General features: G+C 48.4%; 1 protein-coding gene across 5 annotated transcripts in view; it reads right to left on the bottom strand.

Annotated features, from left to right (window-relative positions):
• The window catches only part of ARHGAP39 (Rho GTPase activating protein 39), a 108,477-nt gene that overhangs the window by 56,178 nt on the left and 29,029 nt on the right, over positions 1-23,270 (bottom strand). For all 5 annotated transcript variants that reach the window (XM_023248276.2, XM_023248275.2, XM_023248274.2 and 2 more), the window contains exon 2: positions 4,245-4,410. In XM_023248276.2, the coding sequence (XP_023104044.1) occupies positions 4,245-4,324 (80 nt within the window). In that variant the 5' untranslated portion in view covers positions 4,325-4,410. The remainder of the gene's footprint in view (positions 1-4,244; positions 4,411-23,270) is intronic.

The following is a 23,270-nucleotide window of genomic DNA, read 5'->3' on the forward strand; positions in this document are numbered from 1 at the left end:
GTGAGGCGCCAGGTCAACACAACACCACACTGAGACCAGTGTGTGAGCCTGGGCTGCTCGTCCACGACCACAGCAGCCACAGTCCTTCCCTCAGAGCCACAGCAGAGCCACACAGCTCTCGGTCCTCAGTGCGCAATCAGGCCCCACATGAAACGGAGAAGTGACTGGGCAGATGAGAATCAACTCCAAGCCCCACTCCCTGTGCCTGGCAGGACCAGCACTCTGAGCACCAAGGACATCAGGAACATTAGCACCTTGGGAAAGGACGGGACAAAGCAAAGATGACAGACAGTGCCACAGGACCGAGACACCAGCAAGAACATGGTCCTGGGCACACGTCCAGCAAGGCACTCGATCTTCACGGGTGAATGAACGAATGATGGGCCTCTGTCAGGGGCCAGAACACATCACAGCCGGCATTTCCCCCCAAATTAGCCTACGGTCTGGATACGCTGCCAATGAGAATCCCAACAGGACATCTTTTCTGGGTAGGGGACAGACTGACTATCATTTATACCAAGAGGAGGCAAAAGCATTTTGAAAAGGGCTGGAGGGGGCATATGAAGGCCCAACAGGAGGCCAAGGCAGGCTGTGTGCTCAAGTGCGCACACAGACGCATGGATGGAAAAGAAAGCCCCTCACAGATCTGTCCCCTTGGGAGACAGGTGACATTCACAACCTAGGCTAACTGTCTATACGGAAAGCAGCCCAGTTGGATTCACACGAATCCAAACCTTGAAGTGTCCAGAAGAGCCTGAAGACCTCAGTCAGGAAAGGGTTTATGAAATCAGACAGAAAAGACGGGAAGGCACAAGAAAGCCAGTGAGACAGATGACATTGGAGTTTAACATGTTTGTTCATCAAAAACCAACCAAATAACATGAAAAGTAAGTACAGAGACAAAATATTCCATGCGTGTAATCCAATCACATACCTAGAGTACAAAGGAAAGCCTACAAATCAGAAAGGTTAAGACAAATGATTCAGTAGAAAGAAAAGGATGAGAGATTATTCTCAGAGGAAGAAGACGGAGGAGACAACGCTCCCTAGGTGTCAGGTACGGATGCTGAAGCCACAGGCCAACCACCAACCACGAAGGAACTTCTGGTGGAGCTGGCACACGGCAGTGGGGCAGGGGGGATCTGGCATCTACGCTGCTTTCAGGGCCCTGAGTGCAGGGATAGCCCTTGGGACCCAGCGGCACAGGCACCATGGGAGGGAGAGCTGGCTGCTACGTGTCCTGCCTGGTGCTGACCGCGCCCTAGGAGGTACGTGAGCCGCGGGAAGTCAGCTGCGAGGAGAGTGGGCCTGAGAGGAGCAGGCACATGCGGTCTGTGGGTCAGAATGTGGCCAGGTCAGGACATACAGAACACACGCAGAGGTCAACGGAACCGGCAGAAGGGCGGAGGCAGACTTACGAAGCCAAGCACAGACATCGCGGATCGGGGCCTTTAATAAATGGTGCTGGACAACTGGACAGCATTTGGTGAATGGAAAAGGTAGGTCCATACCTCACAAAACACAAGAATGAGCTCCAAGTGGACCTGAGCTCTACACACAAGAACAAAACGATACCAGCACCATGAGAAAACTGTCTTTCCCCAGAACCTCAACAAAGGGAAAGATTTTCTAATTGTGACTAAACGTCCAGATGCACCAAAAGATTAATAGAGTATAAAGTGAAAAATATTTTGTTTTTTGGGACACATTTGATGAAAATATTAAATATTAAAAAAAATGTCTTTAATGTTTATTTATTTTTGAGACAGAGAGAGACAGAGCATGAACTAGGGAGGGTCAGAGAGAGAGGGAGACACAGAATCCGAAACAGGCTCCAGGCTCTGATCTGTCAGCACAGAGCCGGATGTGGGGCTCGAACTCACAGACCATGAGATCATGACCTGAGCTGAAGTCGGATGCCCAACCAACTGAGCCACCCAGGCGCCCCAAAAATGTTAAATATTTTAATATAAATTACAAAGGGCTCTAATCCTTCATATATGGATTTGAACAAAAAAAAAAAAACAACATAAAAATACCATAGAAAAATGGGAAAAGGAGACATTCCACTTCTCCTGGTATTAGACATAAAACCCAAGTTGAGTGGAGACCCATTGCCCCTACCCCAGGCGCCATCCAAGGGAGGCCGTGGGCAGACGGGCACAGCACACAGGACTCCACGGAGGGCATGCAGCGGCCAACACATCTATGGCCCTGTGGCCCCTCGGCTGGATGTACCTCTGACATCCAGAGGAGACATACCTCTGACAACACAAAATTACAAAGCACAGGCTTTGCACTGCAGCACCCTTGTAACTGCACAATATTGGAAGCTGCCAAGATACGCAACTCAAGACTGGCTGAACACTACGGTGGGCATGCACAGAGTGATCCAGGGATCCTCACAAACACAGGAGGTAAACCAGAAAAACCACCGGCCAGAGGCCTACACAGAGGTCTGGGAAGGAGTGGTCCTTCTCTGAATGTATGTGCTGCATAGTTTTGTCTTTTAGAACCATGTTAATGGTCTATGTGTTTACAAAACAAAATTAAAGCAACAGGAGAGAAGGGAGAAGGAAAAAACTCAATGGAAATGGAAACAAATGAACCCAACTGTATTTCAATGAGCATCACAACCACAACCAAGGGGAAAGAACTAATCCAAGGGAGAACAGGACTAGACTCTGTATTCAGTTTTTGAGCAGAGAGCACATGGGGGGTGGAGTACAAAGAAATTCTGACCTTATTTTGAGTGTTTTATATGTGTGTGTATATATACGTATACACACACACACACACACACACACACACACACACACACACACACACACATATACAGAACAGGTGAAGCAATTCCAAAATGGTTTGCAGATAGGCTATCAGATGAGCAAACGAGTACACATGCTGATGCTCTTGGGAGCAGGCGGCTGCCGAGAAGAGCAGACCCTCGGGGAAAGCGCTGGAACTGGAGGAACTGGAGTGAACTTAGCACTTTTAATGTGTGTACATAGATGCACACACACATTTTCTTGTCTGCTTAAAGGGCCAAGAAGCAAACACAGTGCCAGAGCCGCGAGTATGCCAAGCCCTCAGACTGGCCCTCCAATACCCATCTTCCTGGAAAGGAACCAGGGCTGCTCAGAGAAGCAGCCGCCTGCAGGTGGGGCGGCAGCACAAGATGTGCCTGGAGCCAGAAGGAAGGAGCATCCAAGAGGCATGGACATGTAGCAGAAGGAACCTCACCGGCCCCATCTGGGACAATGCAAGCACCAAAGTAATTAAGTGCAAGAACGAACTACAGACCCTGTAAAACAGAAAGGAATTTCTGAGTCCATACTGAGAATGAACAGAGGAATCCACGAGCAGGGACAAGGGGTGCAGAGTGCCGGCTGTCGGCCCCCCCATAGCAGGGAAGTCAGCGCTCTGCACGCATCCCAGGAAAGACTGAACTGTGTAAGAAATGAGCAGAACGCCCAAAGCAGTGAGAGGCAGGGTGGCGAGGGGAGAGTGGAGGAGCAGTAGGTGGCCGTGTGTCTGCAGAGGTGAGACCCTGGGAACGGCAGGACACGGCTGTGCGGCATCTACTAAGAAATCGGCAAACACAAACCAGCACCCCATTTGAAAGGGCATCTATTGCCTTAAAAAGTGTCGGTGTCACAAAAGGCAGGGAACCTTCCAGATTATAAAAGGCGAAGGGGCCGCACAGCAGCAGCAAGTCTGGTAGGGCGAGTGTCTCAGGAGGGAAGCACCGTGAAGGGTGACAGGAACCAGCTGCCAAAGGCTGGACCACGAGGCAGAGGAGACAGGAGACGTGCCCCACATGCCCCCCAAAAACGGCACCGCGCCAAGGGAGGGGGTGCACAGAGGCCACAGGGTGAAGGGCAAGGCGGTGCAAGTATCCAGTGCACCGTCTCTGCTCTTGCAACTTTTCTGTAAGTGTGGGATTATTTACAAATAAAGCTGAAAACGAGAAACATTAAAACGATGAACTGCCTTGGTGTGGACTGGTGCCCGGAGGGGCGCACGGAGTTGGGTCCACCGCTGGCCTGCAGGGCATCTGGGCCCCCTCCCTCTGCAGCAGGAACCCGGGGGCGGGGCTTCCAAGGGAGCACATCAAATCCCGAAGAAAGCAGGGCTCACCCCTGGCAGCAAAGCCCTGGCAGCCCGCCGGCTGCTGGTCCTTCTCTGAAAGGAAGAAAACCAGTCCTCTGATGACTCGGCCCGCACAGACGGCTTCCGCTTACCTCGTGCTCGACCCTGAAATCCGGGGCTCCTGCACGCCAGCATCATGGCTGTCACATTCATAATCCCTCGTCTGGGACATTGCAGTCTTTTCCTGAGGCCCCAGGCGGACAGAAGTCAGAGGATCATCGGGACTCTCCCTCCACTGTCAGTCAGGAAGGCACCGCCCTGTGAGAGAGCAGAAGCCTCTAAGCACATAAACTCGGAAAACATCTTTGGGTTTGGGGAACCCGAAACAGCCCAGCCCAGCCCAGCCCCTCACAGCCCAGTGCGCTGGCCAGAGTAAGGAACATCCAGGCCCGAGCGCAGTTTCTCTGCTCCCTGTGCCCGGCCCCTGAACCCCAGCCCACAGGAGGGCACCCAGGCCCCTTGCCAGCTGACCCTGGGGAAGCTGCTGCCACCTCTCAGACACAATGTCCTCGGCTTCCAACAGGGACAGCACCACCCGCCTGGGGCTGTGGTAGCGCTGTGCACAAAGCATGTGGCATGGCCCAGACAGGAAAAAGCTCACGAACAGGCAACACTCACACAGGATCACCTGATTGATGACAAAGGGTGGACTTTTCTTTTTAAAATATTTATTCATTTTTGAGAGAGAGAGGGAGGGAAGGAGGGGCAGAGAGAGAGGGGGACAGAGGATCTGAAGCAGACTCTTGTGCCAACAGCAGCAAGCCTGACGAGGGGCTTGAACTCACAAACCATGAGATCATGACTTGAGCTGAAGCTGGGTGCTCAATCGACTGAGCCACCCAAGCTCCCAAGAGTGGACTTTTAAAAAATGGTGTTGTCGTGACTAGATACACACACGGGAAAAAATGGATCCTGACCCCTATCTCATCCAATACACAAAACTCCATTCTAGACGAATTATAGTTCTAAACATTACAAGTAAAACAATAAGGTTTTTAGAAAAAAAAAATGTAGAAGTTTTTTAGTCTTATAGCAGGTTTGGGTATCTTAATCAGACATAAAAAACCACTAAGCACAAAGAAAAATTAATGAGTTGACTATAATAAAATTAAGAGCCCCTGTTTATCAACATACCATTAAGTAAAAAGACAAGCCCAGAAAGGGAAATATTTGCTACAGAGAACATGCACAACACAGGACACACGTATGCGTATCTAATCTAACTAGTCCCAGGACATATACAAAATTCCTAGGAAAAGGCAGATAATCCAACAGAAAAATGGACGAGGACTAGAACAAACACTTTAATGTTTATTTTTTTTTTTATTTTTGAGAAAAGCATGCACAGGGAAGGGTAGAGAGGGAGGGACAGACAGTCCCAAAGCAGGCTTCGAGCTGACAGCAGAGAGCCCGGGTTCAAACTCACAAACCATGAGATGAAGACTTGAATTAAGTCGGATGTTCAACTGACTGAGCCACCCAGGCACCCTTTAACAAATATGAAAAAAAAAATCCATGTGGCTAATAAACACATGGAAGTATGCTCAGCCTCATTAGTCACTAGGGAAATGCTTACGCCATCAAGAACCCAATGGCTAATTAAAATATAATGCTAATGAAAAAGCATAACCAGTACACCTACCAAAATGGCTAAAATGGGAAAGGAAACCCATCACATGCTAGCAAGGGCAAGGCAGCTCATCAGGGCTTCAAGAGATGGGTCAACCTGCTCAGGACCACAGCTGGCAGTACTTCCTAGAGCTGCACGTACACCCCGGCCCCCACCCCGCTGTAAGAGCTTCCACTTACAGCGATAAAGGCTGGCAGAGGACACATACACACACACATACACACACACACACACACACACACACACACACACACACACACACTCTCTTACCTGGACCTGCACACAATGTTCCCAGCAGCCCTGATCACAAAGGTCAAAACAAGAAACTGCCAAATGTTCATCACAGTAGAACAGACCCTCAAAGTTCCTCCAGGAGCCTACCCACAACCCAGGTGAAGCTCCCAGAGGGTGAAAGACAAAAGCCAAACACAATCAGATGCATACAGTACGATTCCCTCACATAAATACGTTCAAAATCAGGCTGAATCAGTCTCTGCTGTCAGAAGTCAGAAGCAGCCACCTCCAGGCCAGATAGTGAGGGGAGGGGCCCAAAGGGCAGTGTCATTTGACTTCCAGCTTGGCTCCACTTACGAGAGTGTTGGTTTATGAAAGCTCAAGAGTGTCCCCGCCTGTGCCCTCACGCTTTTCTGTACGTACATGTCTCAGTTTCAGTAGAAAGCCTGCAGAATGAGGAGCAAGAATATCGCTAGGGACACTGTCCCTGACCCTCCCCAGCAGAGGCTGGTCCACAGAACCCAACTATGCTATTCAAGGGGAAATAAAACAGATTCAAAGCACCAGATGGGGTACAGCTAGCCAGAAACCCAAGGGCGGGAGACTACAAGCCAATCAGACACTTTCTCCAAGGCTCAGAGGGATGGTGACAGCACAGATCAACCTGACGGTGCTTGGCTCATGAGCTGAGATCACCTGCCTAGAAGAAATGCTCCCAGCCTTCTCCTTTCTGCCATATGAATATCCATACAAATTTTACTTAAATACTTAAAACTACTCGGAATGCCATTAAAAAAAAACGAAACTCAAGTATTTCTAACTCTTTGCCCATCTGGGTGAAAACAGGTGGCCTTCCTTTATGGCTTCAACATTAAAAAAACACTGAGCAGTGTTAGTAAAATTCTGAAAAGCTAAAACATATCTACCATAACCCGAAAGCAACTCAAGTCAACCACCTGCACCTGCGTATCCCCTTTCAGTTCTTGTCCATCCTTTAAGGCTGGTCCGGAGCAGGGGGCACAGTGGTCGCTGAAGATTACCTCTGAGATGCCTGACTGGCCCTCCTTCCTCAAGTCGTCCCTGGATCAGTCCCTCCATCCAGAAAGGCTCTCCGATCCGGGACAGACACCACGTCCCACTGACTCCAAATGCTCCGGGTCTGACACCAGACAGTGATGGCCCTCCCAACTCTGTTCTTCATTCCTGAAGTTGTCTTCATTCTTCTAGCTCCTTTGCATTTCCATGTGAATTTCTTCTCATATTATCTTTGTCTGGTTTTGCTTTCAGGGTAATACTAGCCTAAGAAAATCAACTGAGAATATTCCATCCTCTCAATTTGCTGGGAGAGTTTGTGCAGAATCGCTATTATTTGTCCCTCAAACGTTTGGCGGAATACGCCAGTGGAACCATCTGGGCCTGTCCTTTTCTTTGCAGGAAGGTTTTTAATTACAATTTTAATTCGTTCAGTAGATACAGAGCTAACCAGTTCTTAAACTTCTTCTTGAGTCATGTTTAGCGGTTTTGGCCTCCCAAGAATTTGTCCATTTCATGTAAATTGTGTCAGATTTATTGGCACAAAGTTGTTATGCCATTCTTTTATTGTCCTTTTAAGATCAATATAATATGTAGTGATGCCGTCTCTTTTGTTCCTGATATTGGTAATTTATGATCTGGCTAGCCAGAAGTTTGTCAATTATACTGATCTTGAATAAGAAAAAGACAGTGTTGGGCTTCATCAATTTTTCACCTATTTTTTTTTTTTGCCTGCTTTAATTAATTTCCACTTTGATCTGAATTATTTCCTTTGCAGTCCTTTGGATTTAATTTTTTAATTTTAATTTAAAATTTTCTAGTTTAAGGTAGAAATTGAGTTTAGCGCTTTGCAACCTTTTAAAGTTTCAATGTGAGTCAGGCATTTAGTGTTATAAAGTCCCCTTTAGGGTATAGCTTTTGTGGCATCCAACAAATTTTGATTTTCATTTTCATCTAATGCAAAAACCTGCCAATTTCCCTTTTGATTTCTCCTTTGACTCATGGATTACATAGACGTACATGATTTACTTTGCCAGTAGCTGGTGATTTTCTAGATATTTTTATTGGTTCAGAAAAACTTATGATGCAGACAAATGGTCCATCTTGGTAAACAGCTCATATGCACTGGAAAGCACGGTGTTGGGTAGACTGCTCAATGAATGCCAACCGGGGCAGGTGGGCTGATGGTAGCAGCATTCATTTTCTGTCTACCTGTTTTACCAATTTCTGAGTAAAGGATACCAAGAGCTCCAACTTTATAATTGCAGAATTATCTATTTCTCTTTGCAGTTCTATCAGTTCTTTGTTAAGTTTATTTATTTTGAGAGAGAGAGAAGAGAGAGAGAGAGAGAGAGAGAGAGACAGAGACAGAGACAGAGACAGAGAGAGGAAGGAGAAAATCCCAAGCAGATTCCATACTGTCAGTGCAGAGCCCGACGCTTGGGCTTGAACTCTCAAACCGTGAGATCATGACCTGAAATGAAATCGGACGCTTAACCGAGACCCTCAGGCACTCCAGTTCTATCAGTTTTTGTTTCACGTGTTTTGTCGCTCTGCTATTAGGTACATAAAGTTTATGTTGTCCTCTTGGTGAATTAACCTCTTTCCCATCATGAAATATCTTTATCTGGTAGTTTTCTTTGCTCTGAAATCAGTATATTTGACATTATTACAGCAAATCTAGCTTTCTATTAGTGTTAGAATTGTACATCTTTTGCCTTCCTTTTACTTTTAACCTATTTGTGTCTTTACTATTTAAAGTGGGTTTATTGTAGCCAGCACATATTTGGGTACTGTCTTTTAATGCTGACAAATTCTGCCTTTTAATTGGGTGTTTAAACCATCTAGATTTGTGATTGTTGACATGGTTAGGTTGAAATCTACCATTCTGCTACTTTAATTTTTTAATTTTTATTTAATTTTTTATGGGGGGGGGGAGGCGGCGCAAAGAGAGAATCCTAAGCAGGCTCCACGCTCAGTGTGGAGCCTGATACATGGTTCAATCCCACTACCCTGAGATTATGGCCTGAGCCAAAATCAAGAGTTGGACACTCGACTGACTGAGCCACCCAGGTGCCTTCATTTTGCTAATTTAAAAAAATTTGTCTCATTTATTCTTTATTCCCCTTTTTCTTTTTGGATTAAGTATTGTATGTGATTCAATTTTATCTCCACTGCTAACTTACCAGCTGTATGTAATTCATTGTTTTACTATTTTAGTAGATGCTTTTGGGTTTATAGTGTCCATATTTAATTTATTATAGTCTGCCTTCAAGAGAAATCATACCACTTCAAGTACATGTGTCTGGCATTTCTCCTCTCCTGGACCTCGTGCCATTCTTGCCATATCTTATTCTATATATAACCACCCCCCCCCCCTTCTGCTATCATTACTTTTCCTCAAATAGTTATCTTCTAAAGAGATTTAAATAATAAGACAGTATATGTATATCTAGACATGCAGCTGCCATTTCCAGGAGTCTTCACTCTTTTGGGTAGACCTAGATTTCCACATGGGTTCATTTTCCTGTAGCCTGAAGCCTTTGGTGCCATTCCTGTAACATCTGTTGTGGTGAAGGTCTGCTGGTGATGGATTTTCAGCTTTTCTACATCTGAGATATCTTTACTCCACCTTCATTTAACAACGTGTTTACACGGGCAGAGTTCCAGGCTAGCTGCTCCCTGGCCTCTTCACCCACACTTTCCAAAGAGACATCTGCTATCACCTGCACTGTTGTTCCTCTGTATGTAGTCTTGTTTTCTGGCCGCTTTTTTATTTTCAGTTAACAAATTTTTTTTGATGTTTATTTATTTTTGAGAGAGACAGAGCACGAGTGGCAGAGAGAGAGGGAAACACAGAACTCATAGCAGGCTCTATCTAGGCTCTGCATTGTCAGCAGAGACCGACACGGCGCTCAAACCCACAAACCGTGAGATCATGACCTGAGCCAAAGTCAGACACTTAACCAACTGAGCCACCCAGGCACCCCGTTTTCTGGCTGCTTTTACGACTTTCTCTTCATCACTGATTTTGAGCAATTGGATTATCATGTGCCTTGTGTAACAGTATTTGTGTTTGTGTTTAGGGTTTGTTAAGATTGCTTAAGTTGATAGTTTTCATCAAATTTGGAAGCATTTCAGCTAATATTTATTCAGATAGTGTTTCCGCACTCTTCCTTCCCCACTGGGATCTACAATTACACAAGTGTTAGTCCTCTGCCAGATGTCCCACAGCTCAGTCCTGCTCTTTTGCTTATTTGAGAGTACTTTTCCTGTCCTTGTTTTACTTTGCATAGATCTTACTGCTTTGTCTTCAAGTTCACTGAGCTTTTCTTCTGCAGTGTGTAATCTGTTCATCCCACCCAGTATGTTTTGCATTCAGACATTTTAGTTTCAACTCTGTGAGTTTAATTTGGATCTTTTTGTGATTCAGTCTCTACTTCATCTTGTCTCTACTCAATGTATCCAGTGTTTCCTTTAGCTTTTTGAACACATGGAATATAGTTATAATAACCTTTGTATTCCTATAAATATTCTTGAGCTTTGTTTTGGGACACAGTTACTTGGAAAATGTGTGAAACCTTCAGTTCTTGCTTCTACCACTGGTTAGGGGCACCAGAGCACTGTTTATTCTATGGATAATTACCCTCCACTGAGTAGTCAACCCAGTGCCCTGTGAATTATGAAGGAAGGTTCAGTCTGCCTCATGACAAGACCCCTTTCACAGTTTTCTGAGAGCTCTGAGCATCATTCCCTCTAACTCTTCTGGGGGATTCTCCCTGCCTCTAGCAGCTTCCTCACACCCACATACTGAATGGCACTCTCCCACAGGCCTCCAAGTTCTCTCCACTTGCAGCATTCCACTCTGCTGCTCTTCCCTACACGCTTCATCACCAGACTCTAAGTTCCATCTCCTGAACTCAGGGGCTCTGCCAGACCCTGCATCCCTGCAGCACAACCTGGAAACTCTGCTCATGCAGGGAGCCAGGAAATCACTGGACTCACCTTGTTCGACTCTCATCTCACAGGAATCACTATAGTTTGTCGTCTTAGACCCACAACTTAGAAAACCAAGGTTTCATAAATATTGTCCAGCTTTTTTGAAATTGGTCAGAGAAAGACAAATATCATATGACTTCACTCATATGAGGACTTTAAGATACAAAACAGATGAACATAAGGGAACGGAAGCAAAAATAATATAAAACCAGGGAGGGGGGCAAAACTTAAGAGACTCTTAAATAAGAACAAACAGACGGTTGCTGGAGGGGTTGTAGGAGGGGGGATGGGCTAAATGGGGGCGGGGCATTAAGGAACCTACTGAAATCATTGTCGCACCATGTGCTAACTAACTTGGATGTAAATGATAAAAATTAAACAAATTATAGAAAGTAAAAAAAAATGTAACTATGTTATACATTAAATATAAATATATAAAGGGGCGCCTGGGTGGCGCAGTCGGTTAAGCGTCCGACTTCACCCAGGTCACGATCTCGCGGTCCGTGAGTTCGAGCCCCGCGTCAGGCTCTGGGCTGATGGCTCGGAGCCTGGAGCCTGTTTCCGATTCTGTGTCTCCCTCTCTCTCTGCCCCTCCCCCGTTCATGCTCTGTCTCTCTCTGTCCCCAAAAAAATAAACGTTGAAAAAAAAATAAATAAATATAAATATATATGGTCCAGCTTTTTATTAGTTCCTTGTGAGAGGGTAAATATGACCCCTGTTGCTTCATCTTGGGAACAGGAGGAAGTGCAGGTACTCTTGTTCAGCACTGCACAATTACACAAATAAAGTATGACAACTGTGATATTTAATTTCCCTTCCTCCCCAGAGGGTAAGCTCCATGAAAGCAGGGATGATATTTGCTTTGTGAACCACTGCATCCTTGGCACGGAGTAATCAAACATTTACTGAATAAACACATTCCATAATCACCTGGAATTTATCTTGGCATAGTGTATAACTAAGGACTTAAAATGTTTGTTCGAGGCTATGCGACGTATGGTTCCAAATATATGAGAGTCTGGAAAACACTAAACTATATTAATGGTACAAAGACTGGCTACCAGTGATTCAGGAGAGGGAGGAAGGTTGAGCAAGGGATTTTTTAAAGTGGTGAACATATTCAGTACAATTTTGCCATTGTGGATACCTGACACTATGCATTTGTCAAAACCACAGAAATTTATAGCATAAAGAGTGAACTTTAACATATGCAAGTTAAAAAAAATAATTTAGGAAGTCAAGGTTTCTCAAAATGCAATGCAGCATAGGACAAAACAATCTACCTGTATTGCAAATGTATGAAACAACCTCAAAGGAGGTGGTGGAAAGGTGCTAACCTGAATGACTTTGGAAATGAGCAAGGATATAAGACTCAACACAAAAGGAACTACATACAGGCACTGTCTCTAGTTGATAAAGTCACTTCTCAGGAGTATGGGTCTCCAACCCTGATACCACTACATGTGTACATGGGAACTGAACAATTCAGCAAAAGGATGGCAGGTTACAGGTAAGTGTGGGGAGGAGGCTAGGATGACCCCACATGGGAATCGGTTAGGGTGGAGACAAAAGTCAGAACCCGTGAGAGATGGGTTCCTCAGAACCTGGAGAGATCTCTGTGTGTATGTGTGCACACACATACACCCATACACAGGTCAGCGTGCACTCACAGATTTCCTGGTTCCATGAGCTAAGAGAGCCTAGAAGCAACAACAACAGCCCCCAGCGAGGATCATACCCAGTGCCCAGCTCTGGGCTCTGACAGCATTCTCCTTGGAGAAATGGCTGAAATCCCTGGGGCAGGAAAAAGACAAGGTGAGTTTGAAGGGTCCCACTGAGGCAGTGAGGAAGAGCTAAAACAAAGACAAAGCCCCACAGTGATGGGGTCTGTCAAAGGGACAACGAAGCCAACTGAAAGAGCTCTCAATGACCAAAGCTGGCGCCTGGTCTCAATGACCAAGGCTGGTGAGGGGGAAAGTCATATGAGATGATAATCCAAAGTATAAAATATCTGAGCCCATACTGATATAAGCGAATAACCAAATAAATAAGTGAAGTGGGGAAAACAGACATATCTCTCCTTGAAAAGAGCAGTCTGTGTAAATGCTCTGCCTCCAAGGACATGGCTCTCCAGCACGCCCTTCCTCTCAAAGCCGCACAGCGGAGCACCTGGCAGACACAACTCCACCAGGTGGGGTGCCTGTGCCGAGGCCACGCTGGCTCAGAACAAATTCCTGGGGAGCATTTCTTCACCCCTCACCTTGCTGCCTCTGCTCCACTGCCGTCCAGAGCAGAGGATGAGGTGGGCTGGGCCTGTACAACAGACTCAGTTCACCGACCAGTTTCTGTTCTAGCGCCTGGTCATGCCGTATCCATTTTTTCCAGAAACGTGATGCACCCTTCTCACTGTACACAGCCAGCCCTCCTTTACTCTCAGGAGGCCTTGGTTTGCTCGTCCCTTGCACCCTGGACATCATCTCTCCTCCGGACTCCCCACACCCATCCCGACCCACAACGGACCACCCTGCAGCCTTCTGGCTCAGGCACCTTCTCTCTGACCACTTTTCTGCTGATTTCTCCCCACACAGCATGTTCTTTCCAAGCAGCCTGTCCTCTGGAGGACCAATTCCTCCTAGGAGTGTCCGTCCCGTTTTGTCATTGCTAATGGGGCTCTCATGTTGGTAATGGATTTCGGACTTCAGTTTCCTTTCTCAGTTCTGCCAGCTCACTTCCTCTCCTGCTATGTCGTCTTTTCTTTGAGCTCTTTTTTATGTGTTTTGAATTCTGTATTTTTAGTATACAGAAAAAGTTCTATCTAAACTTTCCATCTGTTAATTCTTCTGTTTGCTTCACCCACGGTTTAATTGTGCTCATTCCCTCTTCTCTTCTCCTTCTTCAGTCTGTACATAAGGTCTGGCTCCTGATTATTGCTCATCTTGAAACAAGGAATGAGACGGTCTCAAACCGGGTGTATCATTCCAGGATGCTCTATTGCCAAGTTTTCTTACAGGCTCTGCCCTGGAAATGAGTTTCTGGTATTAGGACATCTTTCGGTTGCAAGTGACGGAAATCCAACTCAAACCGAAAGCAGACCTAACGGGGCTGTCTGGGCCAAGGCCCCACCGATGCAGGGGTCCCAGAAAGGCCTCAGGGCCACCTCCCCCCGGCGCTCTGCTCAGGCTGGCGGCACTTTCAGGCGGGCTGTCTCCGTGCGCCACAAGTTCCTGCCCTCTGGTCCAGCGAGGGTCCCCCAAAGGCTCTGGCGACTGCCGTGGCCTCGGCCCAGCTGGGGCTCACAGGGGGCCTGCCTGCACAGCCGCTTCAGGGCCGGCGACAGCCCAGCAACAGAGCTCACTCCAGCTCACCTCCGTCACCACATGCCTCCCACATCTGGTCTGTCCCACAGCCACTGCTGTGTCACGTAAATGCCGTCAGTTGTGTCCCTAAATCCTCTTTGTGCATCAGGGCTTTGGCTCTTGCCGCCCTCTCCCCGTCTCTTCCTCCTCCGGCTATGGCTCTTCCTTGGGTTCATTGTAGATTAAATCTCGTTCTCTATTTCTCATTCTTTCTGTTCATTTCAGTGAGTTTCAGGGAGGGAAGTAGAATAAACAAGTCTTTAGTCAGCCATCATCTCCAAAAGGCCTAAGTTCCATTCTCAATGCTGTTTTTAATAAGTTTTCCAAGTTCTGAACAATGAGTGCATCTCAATTTCATGTTCTGAAAGCTTGGCTCTAAGCAGGAAGCACAATGGCCCATTCTCTACACTCAGTGACCAGGACAGGCTGGCATTTCCCGCTCGCGCCTCCCGCAAGGCTCTTCTCATCGACCCCCTCCAAAGGTTTCAACCGTGACCCGACCTGCCAGTCATGGCATCAACTTGTGGGTCAGGACCAGCTTTTCAAACTTTTCTGGGAAGGATGTTGGACCACACCCCACACAGAAAGGACGCTTGTTTGGAGACACTTGGGTGCAGCACAGAGTGAATCTCTGAGGGCGCTTGGACAGCTGCCGCCCTGGGGATAGCACTTGGCCTCTGGTCGCGGGAGGCTCCATGACAGTCAGGACACCCAGACACGCTGGGCTGCACAGTCCCTGCTCCTGTGGTCCTTGCTATTCGGGGCTTCTCTCACCAACAAAACTGTACCAGGACCCCCGCGGGACCATACAGAGAGAACAAAATACGCATCACACATTCAGAATACGCATCACACATTCAGGTGCCAGAGGTCAGAAAAGAGAAGCCAGCCTGTGACCAGAACAGCCCCACGCCCGGTCCTCTTGTTCCCCAAACCCTCTACAAGCATGGCAGGACCCCACCAGGGTCTGAGAGAAATGAGGGCAGCTGTGAGAGGGTTTTGTGACAAAGGGGTGACAGCAGCTCTGGGTCCTGCGGTCACCTTTCCCAGAGCCCACAGGCTGGGGTGCCGGCCAGCCTCCAGCTGGTGGGAGACTCCACCCAATTGCCTCAGCTCCCCAACTGGCAAGTTGGGTGTATCAGCCAGAGTCTGAGGGCAGGACCAGGATGGAGGGAGACTCAGGTCTCTGCAAAGAAAGATGTAGACGACAGTTTTCTTATTACTTTTATCTCATGATTGTTTAAAAATGCTCTGATTTCAGGGGCGCCTGGGTGGCTCAGTCTGACTGAGCATCCAAAGCACCTGACTTCGGCTCGGGTCATGATCTCATGGTTCATGAGTTCGAGCCCCGCATCGGACTCTCTACTGACAGCCCAGAGCCTACTTCGGATTCTGTATCTCCCTCTCTCTCTGCCCACCCCCCGCGCATGCTGTTCTCTCAAAAATAAATAAACGTTAAAAAAAAAATTGATTTAAATGCTCTGAACTAGAATCGTGCCTTCTGCTCGCTACTGTACTAGTGCCTAGACCTCTGCATTGTGAGTCAACACTCAATAAACTAAAATAACTGGCTGGTTTCTTAACAGAAGCCTCCTTTTGAGTGAAAAAATGGCTTAAGAGTGTGGCAGGCAGAGGAGCAGAGGAACCTGGTGGGGGGGAGGGGGGAGGTGTTAAGGGAGCTTCTCCCCTGTCCCTCCCCTTGGGGGCGCCAGGGAGGCAGCAGCCAGCAGGGCAGGGCCTGGCAGCGTGCAGCCCTCAGGCCACAGACTGCGGCGCAAACAGAAGAGCCAGGAGGAAAATAAGCTCCTGCAAACACTGAGGGACAACTGGAAACACAGACAAGAGCAGCCCGCGGCCTGGCCCTCATCGCAGGGGCATGGCTGCACCTGGTCTCTGGAGCGCAGGGGGCCTCCGCCTTGCGGTGGTGGGGTCTGGAACCGTCTCCTCAGGCAGGCCGTTTCCACACCTGCCTTCATTTCATTTTTCTATTTCTACGCTCTGCTTTTGTCATCTGCACTTATTTCCAAAACAGTATTTTCAATAGAACAGAATGTTTTCATTTCTATTAGAGGCTATGGCAACGTTCCTCAGAAAGTCCTGAACCTGTCCCTCTGCAGGTCCCAGCCGCCCATGGGGCAGAGTGGCCTGCACACCTCGGGGATGGGAGGAGCAGCCAACACCCGGCCCTGCCCCTCTCCTCTGCTTGGGGGGGGGGGGGGACTTCGTAGGGACCTTCAGAAGAGCTGACTTCACAACTTCCTCATGCATTCTGGGACTGTTTTCAGGAATATGTAAAGGGAGGCTAGGAAAGGTGGCTCCTGGCCCTGGGTCAGCCTGCCGTCGAGTCCTACGTGTGAGCTCCCTGCACTCTGTCCTGAGAGATGCCCCCCTCACTTGCCACATGTCCTTTACCTTGAAAGTCAGCGCAGGCGCACCTCGGCAAGGCCCCAACCCTCCTCACAGTCAGCACAGACGGAGGGCCAGCTCTCCTCCCTACGGCAGAAGGCTGCCCCCTGCTCAGCAGGTCCCGGGGGCCAGCTGGGGCAGGTTGCGGCCCAGGTGACACGTTCCCCAGTGGGGAGGTGGCATTTGAGTGGAGAAATGGTGCCTGGCTCTCACTGAGGCTACTGCCAGGGCTGCCCCCCTCAGCCTGGACTGTTGGGTCCTGATCCTACTCAGGTGCCCCCCAGCCTCACCTCTGGAAGAGCACCAACACAGTGCGGACAAGTGAGTGTGTGTGAAGACACACGGTGATGTGGCGACAGCTGTCCTGGGATCGGTCCCAGGGAGCTGCATGCGCGTCCGCCCTCTGCAGACCCTTAGCCGTGCGGGCCTTGGCCATCTTCCCCTCCACCTCAGGAGTCAGGTCCTGCTCAGGCCTCGCCCCACAGATGAGCAGAGGGCAGCCCAGGGTCATCTGCTGGCCCAGACCTGCCCTGTGCCGATGCCTGGAGTCGTGGTGGAGCAGCTAGGACGGCTGGTGGGCAAGGGGCACGCCCAGAGCAGGTCTGGTGTTGTGGGGGAGCCCCAACTGCACTGCAGGCCTCGAGCCAGCAACCCCCACCCCCACCCCAAGGGCAGCTGCTCACTGCTCTCCGCCTCACACCGCAGGAAAGTTCCGGGCATGAGTGGGCGACAAGGTTCTTGCTTCCAACTTCCTACACGAGCCCTAGAACAGAAGACGCTCTGTGCTGGCTCCTAATGGGGGCTGTTTGGAGAAGGAGTCCCAGGAAGCTGCAATCTGCTCCTGGTGCCCAGCAACTCTCCTCACTCCAAGCTTGGGCACACCCACCCCCGCCTGGTGTCTGAGAGGCGGCCCCACACAGGCCAGAATGAGGCTCAAGGCAAGGTGGACCTACCCACTCCCTTAGGGTACATGCTCTGCTGCCCTGGATACCCCCATATCTGGCTCTGCCCTCAGCCTCTCCAGAAGCGACTTCTACATCTGTGTCCTAGGAAAGGACAGGGACCACGGCAGTGATGAGGGAGTCCCGAGACTCCCCACAGACACAGACACCATTGGCACCCTCGGGTCAGGGTGAGCAACTAGGACACTAAACAGCACCCTCCATTCACTGGTTCTCGTCTAGACAGAAAATGCCAAAGATCGGAGCCACCTCCCACCTCCCTGCCCCCGCCCACCTGGCCTGGCAAGGGCACCTTGATGGCACTAAGAACCAAGCAGGCCACCACCCTCCCGCCTGCATGGGACAGCCCCTCACACTCAGTCTGAGCTCTAGAACAAAAGCCTGCCACCTCCTGAGTGCTTCATCCTACGGCTGAAAGGCCAGCAGATATTCCCAAATGCCAAGGTTGCCAATTTCTGTGAACAGATAAACCCACGCAGCTAAACACGGCCTAGCAAAGGAGCAATTCACTCGGGGAAACTAAGCATTTTGCGAGCGGCCGCCACAAGGGGTCCGCGTCCGTGTGGTGGAAAAGTTTACACAGAACGGAGAGACGGATGAGCAGCATGAAGTTCTAAGGTCCTGAAATTACATTTCAGGAAGGGGAGTAAAGTCAAGTCCTTTTCCAACACAGAAACCATAGCAGTACTTCCCACCCACAGACACCATGAGCGTAACTGCTGAAGAGTGTTCCTGAGCAAGGAGGGCGGACCGGGGAGCAGGAGAGCACGTGGGGGACACTGACCATTGGCTAAAGTATTTTCCAAAGTGATAAAATGACATTTTCAGTCAAAACCACAACAGCTAGTATGATGGTTACGAGAGTTATTCTCAAGCCCAAAAGGAGAACAAAGGTGCTGCGTGACCACAAACTTCCTTCTTTTAATGGATTATTTCGGGGGGGGGGGGGCGGGCAGCGGACAGACAGAGAAGGGGAGAGAGAATCCCAAGCAGGCCCTGGGCTGTCAGTGCAGAGGCCCACGAGGGGCTCAAACCCACGAACCGTGAGATCATGACCCGAGCCAAGATCATGAGTCAGACGCCTAAATGACTGAGCCACCCAGACGCCCCATGAACTTCCTTATTGGGAGGACTCAGAGGGAGCATATGATAAAATGTTAATCAAACACCAGAGAAAAATAAAACAGAAAAATTTTATCAATCCCACAGAAAGCAGGATAGAAAACATCAGGAAACAGACGTAACCAGCAAATGGAAGATCTGAGCCCTGCACACCTGCAGACTGGTGCCAGCAGCCACTGGTAACAGATCCCACTGGGGTCTGCACAGGGCCCTGAGCACCGTGAGGCCTGGGAGCCACACCCTTCTGTCACGAGTGCGGTCTTCAGGGCTTCTGCTGTCTGTGAGGGAGTCTCTTCCAGTTACTCACTGGAGGTTCCAGAAAACTGCAGATAAACTTGAGAAACATTTCACCAACTCTGACTATCAGAGGCTCCTTTCTGCCCAGTCCCCGTTACAGAAGGAAAGCAACTTCCTGGAACCAGAAGGGCCAGGCTGAGCCGAGTGTGGTGCCAGTGCCCTGGAGAAGGAGCCGTGCCCCTCCTCTGACACAGGAGACCAGCCCACAGCACCCACTGGAAATATTTTGGAGTAAAGACTTCCATTTCTGTCAGAATAATGAACCAGACAGCTGGCCCAACCCTCTAAGAGAGAACAAAGAAACGATATTATGAGGGCTTTAAACAAGGTGAGTCACATGCATCCAGTTTTAAGATGCTGGTCTGACTCTTTCCATCCAACAATGGAGGAGCGTTCAGTGGTTGAAACTCTTGCTGAGGACAACTAGAAAACCAAATTAAAAAAAAAAATGGGGGGCCCCTGGGTGGTTCAGTTGGTTAAGTGTCCAACTCTTGATTTCTGCTCAGGTAATGGTCCCAGGGTCATGGGATTGAGCCCCATGTTAAGACTGTGTCTCCATCTGGGGTGCCTGGGTGGCTCAGTTGGTTGAACATCTGACTCTTGATTTTGGCTCAGGTCATGATCTCACGGCTTCATGAGTTCAAGCCCTGTGTTGGGCTCTGTGCTGGCAGCGTGGAGCCTGCTTAAGATATTCTCTCTCTCTGTCTCTGTCTCTGTCTCTCTCTCTCTCTTTCTCTCTCTGCCCCTCCCCTGCAGGAGCTCACACTCTCTCTCTTAAAAACAAAAAAAATTGTACATCTATTTGAAGGGGGTGCCTGACTCTTGATTTCAGCTCAGGTCATGATCTCATAGGGTCAAGCCCCGCATCAGGCTCTGCACTGGCAGTGAGGAGCCTGCTTGGGATTCTCTCTCCCTCTCTCTGCCCCTCTCCCACTTGTAATATCTCTGTTTCTCTCAAAATAAATAAACCTAAAAAATTTGTTTTTAAAAATAAATAAATCTATTTGAAGGCAAGGGAATGCTACAGTATAGCCAGGAGCCACAGGGCCAAGACCCGGGGAGGCCACGGGAGAAGGGAGCCTGCTCAAGAGGGCCTGGGCACTGAGCTGAGTGTCAGCGTGGCTGTGCAGCACATCCGTCACCTGTCCAGGCCACGCTGCCACGCAGCTAGGACTTACAGGGCAAGGCACGGGCTAAAGGCAACGGTGACGAATGGATTACATAGATGACAAGATTTAGAATTTCAGGAGACAGAGTGAAGAGGGGAGCTGCAGGTACCAGATCCACTCCCCACAGTTCCTGATGTCCCCACATGATGCAAGTGATGTGAAGGCTCCCAGATGGCATTAGCCATTGAAACTGTCCAAGAACTCAGAAACTGCCTCATCCTTCCTTTCCTGGAAATACTGAGATGCCATTAGAGAATGTGCAAAAAGGAGATCTAAGAACAGACCTGGGTCACCTCAAGTCTCACCTGTACTTCTGTGCACAATCCATTATGCATAGCACCTGCTAGCTCTCTGCACCTTCTTCTTTAATCAAACTATCCACACATACGGTTTACAGGACCGAGGCATGCTCTACCCCCGGTGCCCACTGTCACCCACCACACTGTCCTTCCCACACCCCAGGGATTAGCTTCCCCATTCACTACCTTGTTTTGGTAAAGAATATCTCAGTCACTTTCAGGGAAGGAAGGATGAGGCAAATTCTGAGGTCTCTGAAAGTTACAATGGGTAAAAGATAGTATACTAGAAATCATCTTCCATCAGATTTTTTGACATTGCTTCACGGACTTCTAAACTCCAGAATTGCTATTAAGAAGTCCAAAGTCATCCTGGTTCTTGATTCACGAACTGACCTGTTTCTCTCTGTCGGAAAGCCTCAAGAGTCTTCTGCTTGTCCTATTCCAGAATTTCAAGGTGATGGGTGTGATTTCATACACTGTGCTGGATGTCTGGTGGCTCCACAGCGTTTTCTTCAATGACTTTGTGGGTGACTTTCTGTCACTGATGTTTCCACTCTTCCATGCCCACAACTTTCACTACTGGCTACTGGACTCCCCAGGCAGGTAGGTCCTCTAAATGTTCTTCCCTCCTATTTTCCAGCTCTACGTTCTACATCCTGAGATCTCCAACTTCATCTTGTAACCTACCGCTGTAATCTCCCTGTTTCTGAGCCCTGCAGAGGGCAATTACGCCAGGCGATGCTTAGATTTAGAGACATGGTTACCACCTGTTAACCCTTCCTTTTCACAGCTCACTCTTTCCTTTCAAAATCATTTCCCTCCTTCTTGCAGACTATTTAACAAAGCACCTTTAACAAAGTTCTGTGGATAGTAACCTACTGTGGTTTGTTTGAGAAAACCTTCATTTCACCTTTGTTCTTAAAAGATAATCTGGCTGGACGCCTAGTCTTCTCCCAGCATCTCAGACCCCTTCCACCACCTTCTGGCTTGCCTCACTGCTGCAGAGAAGGCAGCCAGCAGCGTTGAAACCATTACTCGGATGGCCTCTCTCTTACTCCCGAGTGCACTTTACTTATTTGTTTGTTTGCTTATTTATTTTTGAGAGGGGGGGAGGTGCCAAAAGAGGGGGACAGAAGATCCAAAGCAGGCTCTGTGCTGACAGCAGAGAGCCCGATGTGGGGCTGAAACTCACCAACCGCAAGATCGTGACCTGAGTCGATGTGGGACACTCAACTGACTGAGCCACTCAGGCGCCCCTATTTATTTATTTTTCAAAGATTTTATTTTTAAGTAATCTCTACACCCACCATGGGCCTCGAACTCACAGTCCTGAGGTTGAGAGTCGCACGTTCCTCCTGCTGAGCCAGCCAGCAGTCCCACTACTGGTTACTTTTAAAATCCTCTCTTGAGGGGTGCCTGAGTGGCTCAGTTGGTTAGGCGTCCAACTTTGGTTCAGGTCATGACCTCACGTTCTGTGAGTTCGAGCCCCACATCGGACTCTGTGCTGACAGCTTGGAGCTTGGAGCCTGCCTCAGATTCTGTGTCTCCCTCTCTCTACCCCTCCCGTGCCCACACTCTGTCTCTCTCGTTCTTAAAAATAAATAAACAAAAAATATTTTTAAAAAATCCTCCCTTGGTCTTCGGTGTTTTGGAGCATCACTATGCTGTGTCTCAATAAAGACACTATTAATCCTGTTTGAAATAAACTATATTTCCATCATCACATCTTTTATCAATTCCAGAATATTTTTCAGCCAACAGTTCTTCAAATATTGCCTCTCCTCCCTTCCATTTTCCTTTTGGGGGCTGAAATCAAATGCACCTTAAACTTTTGCACTGTGTCCTCTACCTCCTCTCCATCACCTTCTCCATCCTATTTTGCATCTTTTTTTTTTTTTAAGTTTACTGGGGGGGGGGAGGGGGGGAGTATGCATGTGTACATGCACAACAGGGGAGGGGCAGAGGAGAGAGGGAGAGAGAGAATCCCAGGAAGGTTCCGTGTTGTCAGCACACAGCCTGACTCAGGGCTCAAACCCAGGAACCGTGAAATCATGACTTGAGCTGAAACCAAGAGTCAGAACACTTAACAGGGGTCTCATCCTATCCTGCATCTGACTAATTTGCTCCTTTCAGTTTGTTCACAAAGTCTCTCTTTAACTGCGTATAATCTGATAACTGTTAATTTTTTTAATTTCAAGTATTTATTTCTAGAGATTCCATTTGGTCTCTTTCAAATCTTCTGATCCTTCCAGTTTTCTGCTCATTTTCATAGTTCTGTTTTACCTCTTTAAAGTCCCCGGAGCCTCTAAATTCTGAGCTTTTTGAGGGTTCTGTAGTGCAAATAGGATTAGTTCTCAAATTTCCTCACTGCCAACATAGAATCTGGCTTTCTCATATCTGCCAAGTGAATTATGACTTATCCATCTGCTTTCAGCTTCCCAAACTTTACTGCTATTGTCTCCCTCGCACTTTACCCGACCTTCTAAGTTTGACTTTTTAGAACACCACTTTACTGTTCATTTAGCATGTATCTGGGAGAGAGTAAAATTGTACGCCTGTGTTTAATCTTCCACCCTTACCTGAAAGTCAATATGCTTTCTTTAAAGGGGAG

Source organism: Felis catus, chromosome F2, assembly GCF_018350175.1.
Source record: "Felis catus isolate Fca126 chromosome F2, F.catus_Fca126_mat1.0, whole genome shotgun sequence".
Classification (NCBI taxonomy): Eukaryota; Metazoa; Chordata; class Mammalia; order Carnivora; family Felidae; genus Felis; species Felis catus.